Genomic DNA, 12702 nt, shown 5'->3' with positions numbered 1-12702 from the left:
TGTTCTCACACAGAATTGCATTTCCCTGCATGGATGGCCAGTCAGACTTCAGACTTTTCCTTATGTTGCTGCTTTGTTTTTGAGGTTAAAATCCTCTATTAATTTTATAATATAAAATTAAAAAAAAAACCCTGTGCCAACTTCCTTCAGCATTCAAAACAATAAGTGCTCTGATGTAAAAATCGGTTGGACATGTGTGATCACACCATAATGAGCTGTAAATGATGTATGAAATGAGAAATTCTAATCCACGTTCAGAGGTTCAGAGAATTAAGAATCCATAGCTGCTCCCCTCACTGCAATGTGCACTACAATATATACATAAAAACAGCTTTTTTTGGTCCTATTTGAACTAAACCACCAGGCACCCTGAAAACTCCCTTTTTTAGGTCCCGGAAGATGTTTCCTAATAAAAGATCTTTATCAAAAGAAACATGAGTTTATAAATTTCCTTTGAAAAAAGGAAAAGGCTATTAGATCATGTTAGGCTCTGAAGACAACTACTGGAAGCTTTGATGGCAATTTCTTTGATTAGACTCTTCATTACACTGACTTCCTCCTCTTCTTGTTCTTTTCCAACTGTGATCCAATGACTCCACCCTCAGCACCTGCTTCTGATGCCTATTTCCTGAGCATATGTAACTGGGAGGCAGCACTTGCAACCAATTATACAAGCCCATCGGTAGTGGGGGCCTCACAGCATCCAGCAATTTTATTCATCACCAGGTCACTTCCTAACACTTTTCTCTGGTTTGCTCTCAAATGGGTGCTGATGGTATTTTCCCCTCAATATGTAAGAAATCAAGGTCACAAAATAATTTTTTTCTTTTCCATCTCAATATTTTATTCCCCTTTTGCTGCCTTCACTTCCCTTACTGCCTCTTTAGTAAAAGTGTCCTTCTTAATTCACAGCAGATTCCTTCACTTGTGCCCTAGGTCACTTCTGCCAATTGTTCCAGGATTGACCTTTGTTTACTTTTCAGTCTCCCTCCAAGACAGTTCTCAGGAAGTCTGGGGACCCTCCTGGTGATTCTCAAACAACAGGGTCAGAGGTTCAAGCCAGGGTTGGAGGATGCAGTGCTGCTCTGTCCCTGAGATGCTAGGGATTGCCTGGGTCATCCCAATCGTGCTGAAGAGGCTCTAGGGTTACACCTGGGAGTGCTCAGGGGCCTCCAAAGTTGCACACGGAACTGGGAACAAATCAGGGCAGCTGCGTGCAAAACATTCATCTTTTCCCCTGTACTACCTTTCATCATTACGTCCAAGATTTACTCACCAATTACTAAGGGGGACGCTTCATACTGGAAAATATATTATCTTGTTTAATCATCAAATAACTCACAATGAAGATTATTGTTGTCACTTAGCCAATAAGCTAACAGTCATAAAGGACATGAATTAAGTTGTCTGAGCTGATGCACCTACTGCAAGGTGAAGGCAACTATGACCCAGATCCTTGGGTTCTGGAGCCAGCTGCTGAGAGACTATCCAATAGCATCTTTACAGATGCAGAAAGATGGGCTTTGGAAATAGCTATAAATTCAGACATACTGCATAGTGCAGTGTGATTATAGTATAAAAGAATGTGCTCACCAAATAATACTCTTACTATTTATCCTTTTCTTAAATGACAAAATTGGAATTATATATCAAAAAGAAGGTTTATTATAGGCAACATAAAACTTAAATGGAAATGAAGCATTTCAAGGGAGAATTTTCCTCTGTGCTGGAAGAAAAAAAATACACAATGTCAGAAAAGTTTATGAATAAGGGACCAGCAGAAAGCTAACCCTCTGAATTTAATTATTATAAAAAAAACTTAAGTCACCAGGGTAAGAATTTTTTTTCCCTGAAGTACAGCCCTGCTGTGATTTTCTCAAATGAAAGTCTGAACCAGCAGCCTGCATGCATATGTATCCCTACACTGAGATGGGTACCCATTAAATATATTCTCTAATGATGGATTAGTCCTACAAGAAATTTACAACTTTAATTAATGTAGCTTTAGAATACATCAGTACAAAGTAATGAAAATAACAAGGGAGGTAGTAGACAATCTACACATAAATAAATAAATTTCCATATATATTATGCATGGAAAATAAAGCCAATCATATTTTTAATGACTCATATAATTTACAGCCTGTTATAGATTATATGGCATATACCAATACAGAAAATAATAATAGGGAAACCTGTAGTTACAGAGTATCTGGAAAGCATAAACACTATTTCTATGATAAAATTATCAAAAATCACTTTAAAAAAACTTTCTAACATAAAACCACTGCCAAATGAGACATGTATTGCATATAAAGCTAAGTAGTTCAATTTTACATCTATTTATATATATTGCTACATATTTCTATATAAATCTTGGTGTTCCTAAACATATCTTATAGCAAAGGTTATAGAAATCCTCATCCTTTCCATTTTGTGGACCCTTGGCTAATTTCCTCGCTTACGATCTGGTTTCTGATGCTTCACAAGTGACTAATTCAGCACTAATTTCCCCTCTCTCCCAAACTCAAAGTTCTCCAATCTAGTCTTCTGACACACACACACACACACACAAACATATATATATGCACACACACATATATGTGGATACATATCTTTATATATATGAATATATATATCTTTTTAACAGACCCCTTACTATATATACATTAGGGAATAAAAATAGACTAAAGAAGGAAATAGATATTATAAATGCTGAAGATGAGAATGGATATAGAATAGAGATTAAGAATATCATTTACAGTCTTAATATAAATGGTGGAGCTATAGTACAGCAGATAGGGCATTTGTTTTACCCACTGTACATAGTTTGCCAGATGAAATAATCTTGATTCCCAGCATTCCATTTTGTTCCCCTGAGTACTGCCATGAGTAATTCTTGAATACAGAGCCAGGAGTAACCCTTGAGTATTGCTGAGTGTGACCCAGAAAGCCAAAAAGCCAAAAGAGAATTTAAAAATAAAAAAAGAATATTGGGGGCCAGAGAGATAGTACAGCAGATAAAGTGCTTGCCTTTCACATTGGTTGAGCCAAGTTTGATATCAGGCTCCTCATATGGTCCCTGAGTATCACTAGGAGTGATGCCTTAGCACACAATCAGGAATAAGCCCCGAATACTGGGATTTTGCCCCTGAACAAAACAAAACAAAACAAAACAAAATGAAACCAAAACGAAACCAAAACACAAGTTAGAGTGAAAAAGGACAAATTTTAGATGATATCATTCACCTACACTATAGATAGAAACAAAACAAGGGATTAGATGGTAATGAACGATGACGAATCTGGGCCCTGGATTATAAAATAGAGATTACCAAGAAGATGGGGGGAAAGTTGCAGAAGGAATAGAGAGGTGAACTAGAAGTAACCTAAGAAAATTAGTGGAGAACATTGGGCACTTTGGTGGTGGTAAGGTATGATAACTACATTAAGACTATAAATGTTAACACTACTGTAACCATGCTACCTTAACCACGATAAAAAATAATTTAGCCAAATTTAACCAAATTTATGAACTAAATAAAATTAAATTATAAATGAGGTCTAAGGAAATAATCTCCTGTGACAGCAATTCCCTTGTGAACTGGATAAATTACAAATTTTATACCAGATTGATGTTCCCTAAAAACACTTTATGAAACTTAATTTGGAAAAATCATTTTCTTACTTGTAAGTTATCCTTTACAGTGGTATACCATGTTAAAGATGCACAAAAACACATAAATAAAGTACTACTTCTTTACTGATAACTAAGCCTAGTAAGTGGCTGTAGGTAGCCTAGGCTGGTACTGCTACAAAACACTGAAGGAGAAAAAGTACAAATGAAGCTATGTGAGCAAGACACTGTCAAAACATGCCTGAATCTTTACATGCATAGGAAGAGGTGTCTGGAACATGTACCAGAAAACTAACAGTCTAGGTCACTTTAAGGAAGATAAACATTTTTGAGAGAAAATTAACAGGCTTCCTAAGTACTCTGAAGCTTCCATGACAAGGTAAATTTGTATGGAAAATGTACCTTCCCTGGCACTAAAGACAGTTTATGTTCCACTGAGTGAACTTACTGATAATTTTGACAGGGTAACTATTTTTGCATGCCAAACCTCAAAGCACTGAAATGAAATCTGAACTACTGTCACACAGAAAGAGTTAACCCTATTCTGATTCTGGGGAGTAGAAGCCATGTTACACCCAGCAGTGCTGGGGGGTCACTCTGACTCTTTGTCAGGGGTCACATACGGCTATCGTTGGGGAGGGCCACATGAGCTGCCAGGATTCAAACCATTGTCACTATCTGCAGTCACACTGTAAAGCAAGTGCCTTAACAACTGCACTACTTCTCTGGTCCCATATTTTGTGACTTTTAAAAGCACTTTGAAAACACAACTTGAAAAATCTATCACTTTTGGTTGCAGAGACTATTTTAGAGGGTCGGTGTTAGTTTCATTATCAGCATGATCAATAATTTATAAAACCTTTTAAAGCTATCAATCTTTCAATCAAGACTTTAGTACAAGTATAGAGGGCCAGGGAGAGAGCATAATGGTAGATCTCTGGGCCCTAAGAGTCTCCCAAACATTGCTGGTTGTGGCTTTAGGTGTGCCAGGAACTGCCAGGGTGGCCCTAGTCGCCCCTGAAACTGCAGGGTAAAAGCAGTATCTGCATCCTCAAGCAGAGTATGGAATTGCTGACCCAGTTAGCTGAGTATCACCAGGAGTGGTACCAAAGCCCCTGGGCATAGCTTGGGAGCCCCACCCAGCCCTCTCAAAAAAAAAAATCCAGATGCTTCAACTCTGGCCAATATAATCCTGCTCTACTCCAGAAACATTCAAATACCAAAGCACCCAGGAATGGAAGGAATGTGATTAAGGCCAGTGGGGCAGTATGTTAGAAGGTGATCCTCAGAGGCCAGGCTGAGAGCTCATAGCACTGCGTTCCTCCTACCAGTGTGGAGGTGTAGGTAGGCTCCCTGAGCTTGCTGAACCTTTGGTTTCCTCTTACCCATAGAATCAGTGCTGAAAATGGATTTGAAGCATTTAGCACTACTCTAACTGATGTTTAATATGCTCAATAGATGTTGGTCATTTGCTTGTAAAAGGAGAGAAGTTTATTTCTTAATAAGTGTGTGTGTGTGTGTGTGTGTGTGTGTGTCGTTTTCCAGGGATTTAGTTCAATCCATGGCCTCACAAATGCAAGGCAGATGCTCTAGCCATATTTGCTGCCAGAAGTTTATTTTTTCAAAGTTTGGCTATCTGACTTGTTAGAGGAATGAGCAGTTATCTTTCCTGACCATGACTCTACTGGCTTTAAGAACATAGTCCCGATAAACCCATTACCCAGCCATGATCCAGAATCTCAAGTACATGGGTTTTGTGACCGAAACCTCCAGTCTCTAGTAGAGTTGGGGTTGGGCAACATCCCCCCATCTCCCTGTTCTTCTGGGAGCCTGGCAGTCAAGCCCATGAATTGCCTCTGATGCCATATAAACTCATTACAGGTCATAATCCAGACACATAAATAATCTCAAAAGAGATCAGCAAGCTGAAAAGATGCTTCCGGACCCCAGTGTCATCATCCAGTTCAAAATTTAACTCCAGCTGTATCACCCAATTCAAAATATTAGAATTCCTGGATCATCATGTCACATTTATGGCTGTGCAACATTTCATATTCTACACTACTGATATATCAAGAGTAGCACAACACATTGAATGAGATGTAAAGTAGAAGGCAACCAATCTCAATTAATAAAATATTATCACAAAAGGCTAAACCTGTAATAACATGTTAGTAATATCTTATACAAGGGCTTAATGTTTCCAGGTTGAGATACGACAATCTTCACACATTTTCTTTTAAGGAAATCTTTCTTTTTGATCATTTTTAACAAATTATTCATAACAAGCTACACAAAATAAATTATTTAAGGCCAGATATTGGGGCAGGTATAGGTGGTGGTTGGGAAAATTGGAAATAATAGTGGTGGGAAGGTGCAATGGTAGTGGGATTGGTGTGCAATATTGAATATAATAAATCATCATGAAAAACTTCATAAAAATAAAAATTAAAAAAAAAGAATAGCCCCTCTGCCCCTACGTGGACACAATTAATTCCTGTGATTAATTGTGTGGACAATGCTCCAAACAAATAGACTCCACTGTGTTAATCATTGTAAATTAAGTACTAACGGTCCTATTGAACCACAAAGGCATTTATCTACTGATATCATCTTTTGTCCACTGATTTTCATTATATGGATTGGACTTTTATCTCTGAAAAGAAAATAAATTAGATGACTTAAGTTTTTCTTATCAAATAGTAAAGTAAAAAAAAGTAAAGGCCCTCCCGTTGATCATCGATTTGCTCGAGCGGGCCCAGTAACGTCTCCACTGGAGACTTTGTTGTTACTGTGTCTGGCATATCGAATACTCTCGGTAGCTTGCCGGGCTCTCCGAGAGGGGCGGAGGAATCGAACTCGGGTCGGCCATGTTGGCTGCGTGCAAGGCAGACGCCCTACCCGCTGTGCTATCGCTCCAGCCCTTATCAAATAAATAAAAAGAAATTTAAGGGGAGAGGGAAAGTGTAGTTGAAAAGTGACTTGTAAGATCTGGGCCTTATTTGGAATATATAAATCATAACTTCCTTATTCAGGATTTGTAAAACAATATTTATGAGTCAACAGGGGAATTGTGAATAATGGCAGAATATGGAAATTTGATGATGATAAGGAAATGTTATTTAGATAGCAATTTTTAAATAGATATACCCTAAAATATTGGCATCTAAATATAGTTTGCAGCCAGAAATTTGCCTCCCAGCAATCCGGGAAGAAAGAGGAAGAGTGGAACAGGATGTAGCTAAAATAAGCAACTGATGGTGGGTACGTGAAGCAGCTTCATGCCATGCTTCCACTTTTTTCACATGTCTGAAATTTTCTAAAAGGTTGAAAAGGAAACACATGATGATTTAGAAATACCCACAGATCCCACAATATATCCATTGTTGTACATCACAAGAAACACGAGAAGCCTCTTAATCCTGTCTTAGAATTCCTTTTTATGAGACTGTATTAATACTTTACACTCATTAACCATGACAGGCACACTGAAGGACACAAGAATTACTGCTGGTTTCAAGATGAAGGAAAAGACAGAGGTCAACTGCAGAGGCCAGAATCACGCCCAAACTAGTACCTCCTTAAACGGCAACACTGAAATCCTCCTGCAGTGTGTGTGGTGAAGCAACCCGCAGCAGAGTTTATCTTCCAAACTCTGAGGAGAGTAGCAGGTGAGGATAATTTCGACTTGACTTTTCCTGTGTCAAGTTATATATTAGAGAAAATATAAAATTAGAGGTGTACACCTATGGGACATAACTAAAGAAAGGGAAGAGCGGAGAAGGAGATTTAGGGGAGAAGAAAAGCTGAAAGGAAGAATAGAAAAAGGGAAGAGGGGGGTGAGGAGAGAGAAGAGAGAAAACCAGAGGCAGGATTCTATGGTGATCCAGTCACATTGCAGAGCAGAAGAAAAGGCCCAGCTCCTGGCCAGAATTGGAGTTCCTGAAAACATTTTAGGTCTTCTGAACCCAGGATATTGTACTTCTTTCACCAGGTAAATAGACACAAAACAAGATAATCTGCCGACTAATACCTAATGAACATTTCAGAAATCTGCAAATGTTTATAACAAGATCAAAATACAGACACAAATCAATGTAAGCCTATATTAATCCAATTTGAATATTAAAGGAAAAGAGGAACACGTTTCTGAAAAAAAATATAGTTTGAAAGAATGAGCAAAAGAATGACCTTATTTCAACTTTTTTTATCCCATAGTTTATTAAATATGTTAGAGACTATATTATATGAGTAACATTATAATGATTTGGCTAGACTAATTCATAAATCAAGCTCTTGAAGAATACTTCAACAGGTAAGCAAGTACTAGTTCCAAAAAAATCTTTCTCATGTCAAAGACAAGCACTAAGCTCTAAACATGGATTGTAACTAAAACTGTTACCTACTAATTCATTTCTTCCTACAATGTAGAAAGTAAATTTTGAAACTCTATTACCTTTGTTATTTACACACACACACACACACACACACACACACACACACACACACACACATACCCCTTATGAAGTCTGTCCTTGCTGCAAAAAACCAACATCTTTAAATACTAGGAAGTGTCAAGAAATAGAATACACTCTGAGTAGTGACTAATCACTAACATATCAATCTACATACCAAAGATTTTATAACATATGTTTATGTATTTTATGCATTAAAAATAAACTTTATGCATATGTATCCAAAAAAACATTTAACATCTCCAGAAAAAATATTATAGGACTTCTTTGGGTTTAAAAAACAGTGTATGTGGTTCAGTGTTACTGAAAAATGCCAGGTTTTCGTTTGTTTTTTAAATGGAGGTTCCTACGCATTTCCAGGGGGAAGAACCTGAACTCTTGATGGTATTATCAACTTATCATAAACCCCCCTCCCTTTTTTTTTTCAAGTCACACCTGGTGGTGCTCGGAATTCCTGGCTCTGTGCTCAGAATCACTACTGGCAGTGCTCAAGGGGACCATATGTGGTACCAAGGACTGAACTCAGGTTGACTGTATGCAAAGCAAGTACCTTATGCACTATATTTTAAAACACATAGTAAAACTGGGTCATTCTCCTTGGTTTAAAATTAACTGTAAAGAACAAAAACATGTTTTGTAGGGGGTTTGGATTGTCGATAATGCTGAGTTGGTACCACAGTCGGTAGTGTCAGTTGCGATCCCTGGTTCTATGTTCAGGAGTGCAATTAATACAAATTCACTCAAACAACAAGTGAGAGAGGTTTGATATCAGTGCCATATACTTAGTTAATGATGATTATTCCCAATCTAAAGTCATTATTCATTTTTTCAAAGAATTGTTTTATTAATTGGGGTGGAGCAGTAGCATAGAGGGTAGGGTGCTTGCCTTGCACACGGCTAATATGGGTTGTATTTCCGGCATCCAAAATGGTCCCCCAAACCCACCAGGAATGATCTTTGAGTGCAGAGCCAGGGGTAAGCTCTGAGTACCGCTGGGTGTGGTCTCAAACCAAAAAAAAATTTGCTTCATGTATCACCTCATTTACAATTCATGGAAATCTCAAGAGAGGAGGCAGCTTAGAAATCCACAGTATTCTAAGATGAAAAAAATGAAAATGAGAGAGAGAAGAAAAAAATATGCAGTTTCCTACATTCAAAAGTTTGTCAATTATATTTATCTGCTCATCATTCCAACAGAGAAATGGATGTCATACCTCCATTGACAGTTACCTGATCGGTCGATTCTCTTTACTGTCAAAGAGCGAGAAGATGACTTCGAGCTCCTCTCCCAGGTTGGAGCACATGAGGCTCTTCATCTGCACAAAGAGGTGGTGACTGCTGGCCTGCACTGGGGTATCTTTCTTCCGATGTCGGTGCTCCATCTGAATGATTTCCCCCCAAAAAAAGCACAATCAGAATCAACTAAAAAAAAAAAAACAATGGAACTTGGCAATCAAGTTAGCTATGGTATGCAATGGCCTGCGCTATAATCTGGGGAGGGACCTGCATTTTAGTATCCAGTGGATGTTATATTCCAAACTGCATTGCAATTTCTAATAGAAGGTCATCATGAAACCTTGCCTAAAGAATCTGCTTTTCAATAGGCCTGGGGATGTTACTAAGTGGTAGAAAACATGTCTGACATATGGGAGGCTCTGAACGACCTACCTTGCTAAGTGTAATAGTTGACACTAGAAGTCTGACCCCCAGCACCATAAATGCAACTCCCAGTCCATAAGAGCAATAATAACGAATATTTCATTATTTAATCCATCCTGTTAAAATAATATCAATTCACTCAGTAGATTCAGGCGGCATGAAGTTCAAAGAATTCTACTGCTGCCTTATCAACTCCCAGTGTGAGAGCAGATTATTAGTCATCTTTTTCAAAAAAAAAAATCAGACTAAATTATAGCTAACCATCATTTCACTGATGGTAGCTGAACAATGCAGCTATGACTCTGCAGTTCTCATAATTAAAAGTTCTTTCAAAGTACATAAATTGGAAAATTGTGGTAGCTTTCTGAGACAGGCTGTAGCAAATGATATTTAATCACTAGCTTAATGTTTTTAACCTCCTGTGGGGCTGCACGCAGGGAGACTGAGGACAACAAGTGAGGTACGAATCGCATTGTGTGTCTTTTTCTCATTTACATCCTCAATAACAGCAGGATAGCCACACTCGGGAGGCAAAACCAGAAGTGAGTGTTGCCACAAGTCCGAGGAAGGAAAGGAAGTACCCAGAATCCAATGGTAAGAAGAACGTGGGGAGTATCTTTCATTCAACAGTATATGCTATGCACCTACTATGTGTCAAGTACTGAGAATGCAAAGACTAGTGAAAACAAAAGTAACTCCTATTTTAATGGAGCTTATGTAAGATAAGTAGGGGGAGAGACTCAACAAGTCTGTCACTGGTATCAGGGCTTGCGATGGAAACATCCTAAATGTGGTGGTGGGAAGGTGTAATAGTGGTGGGATTGGTGTTTGAATATAAGATGTAACCAAACATTGCGAACTACCTTAAAAATGAAAATTTAAAAAGAAACAAAAATAGCAACAACAACAAAGTATGTCGCCACATACATAAATAGGAAACTGCAATTGTATATATGGAGTGTAAGTACCAGATTATCATGCACATGGATGCTGGGAGATTGGACTTGTTTCTGAACAGTCAGAGAAGCCTTCATTGGAAAGTGACACTTGAACAAAGAAGTAAAGAGGAAAAGAGAATTCTGAGCTATCTTAGATAGTGATTCTATACTGCTTGCAGCAAAGCAACAGGGTCTTTGTCATCAATCCATCAAATAAAATATATTTTTTGGTAAAATATACGGTAAACATGTCTAGTAAACTCATATGTTATAAAGCCTTCTAAACATCTATTTTCCATACTGGTACTTGGACAAAGCAGTTCACAGTCTAGCTCTGGTCACACTTTGAGAAGGACTGATTCATGATAGGAGCACAGAGAAAAATGGCAAAGGCCAATGGCTTAATACAATAGGCACTGAAAATGTGGAGAAGCGTCGCTTTCATAACACAAACCACTAATGAGACCACTTCTTTTGGATCACTTGACAATTAAAAAGGAAATAATTAGGGGACTTGAACTCCATAGAACTGGAGTTACTGACTTTACTAACCCCATTTTTTTCATGAGTCCTCTTTTCATGCTTTGAAGTATGGTTCAATAACTACTGAGGGACCAAAATGTCATCTAAATTTGTCACTGTAAATGAACAGTACATAATTACCAAAATTACTTTTTTTTCCCTTTTCTTATAAACTCACCCAAAAAGACAAAATAGAACTAGACAAATTTATCTGTAATTATCATACTTTCAACAAGTACCCCAGACTGTAAAAGTGGAAAAAGTTTTTAAAATAGAGCTCAGAATTGTAACATGTATTGGCCACAATTCTAGAAAGCACCCTACAAATACTCTCATTATTAAAAACAAATAACAAAATACATAATTGCCTTTTCTGTAGCCTATAAAATTTACTCTGTGCTTAAAAATTTATTTTGCCTAAGAAAAAGAACAATCGTACTCTCAAAAAACTATGCTATTTGGGGCTGGGCAGAGGTAGGGAACTTGCCTTGCATGCGGCCAACCTGGGTTCCATCTCTGGTACCACATATGGTACACTGAGATCACTCACATCTTACCCCAAAGCACCAGAAATCTGAGCACTATCAGGTATTGCCTCAAACCAAAAATCAAGCCAAATAAACAAAAACTACTTCTTCAACTCAAAATGAAGGTTCCCTCCCCACCACCCCCCACACTGCTTATTTACTTACTAATTTAGATAAGATTTCAGGAGTTCAGGGTAGTAGCATAAACTCCCATCATGAAATTACTAACTACTAAATGTCAGAGTTGGAGGTAGAAAACAAAAACCTTATTAAAGGAATGGTCCTCAAAGAAGTGTGTTGATCTTTACTTCAAAGCTCCCAACATAGATCATGTTATTCACTACAAACTACAGGGGGAGGGGGGATGGTAATAGCTCTTACTCATGCAAAGAATTCAATATATCTAGATCAGTAGCTCTCAACCTTGGCTGCGTTTTAGAATCATCAAGAGAGCTTTTAAAAAATACTTATGCCTAGGTCCTACTCCAGAACAATTAAATTAAAATTTTGAGAGACTGGGGGCCCTGAGAGTGGTCGTTTTAAAAGCTCCCTGGGTGGCTTTAAAGTGCAATGAGGGTGGGAATCACTGATTGAGATCATATATACAGAGAGATACCTATCACAGGCCACTGAAAATGGATTGTTGCTACTTTGGTATAATTACTGCTGTGAAACCCTGGCCACTGTATGCATGCTAGTAATTAGTCTAGCTGACTACCCCTTTGTACATGTGATAGGCACTTCAAAACTTGCACATGTCACAAGTAACATGGAAAGAATCAGCCTTTGTGGAGCTTTTTAGCATGAAAATCTTTTCCTCTTCCCTCATTCACTATTTTTCAAGGGTTGAAAGGGCTTTCTAGGGATGGATTTGGATGTAAGTGGCTTATAAGTACTTGTTTATCTCTTGGTCACTCAATACATTCAGATATTGCAAATCTATT

General features: G+C 37.9%; 1 protein-coding gene across 4 annotated transcripts in view; it reads right to left on the bottom strand.

The window, feature by feature from the left end:
* DOCK4 (dedicator of cytokinesis 4) overlaps nt 1–12702 on the bottom strand; it is a 473166-nt gene that overhangs the window by 223475 nt on the left and 236989 nt on the right. For all 4 annotated transcript variants that reach the window (XM_056117998.1, XM_056118001.1, XM_056118000.1 and 1 more), the window contains exon 8: nt 9343–9494. In XM_056117998.1, the coding sequence (XP_055973973.1) occupies nt 9343–9494 (152 nt within the window). The remainder of the gene's footprint in view (nt 1–9342; nt 9495–12702) is intronic.

Source organism: Sorex fumeus, unplaced genomic scaffold, assembly GCF_029834395.1.
Source record: "Sorex fumeus unplaced genomic scaffold, SorFum_2.1 ptg000037l, whole genome shotgun sequence".
NCBI classification, from domain to species: Eukaryota; Metazoa; Chordata; class Mammalia; order Eulipotyphla; family Soricidae; genus Sorex; species Sorex fumeus.
The sequence above is the reverse complement of the archived record's forward strand: the minus strand, read 5'-3'. Positions and strand labels throughout refer to the sequence as shown.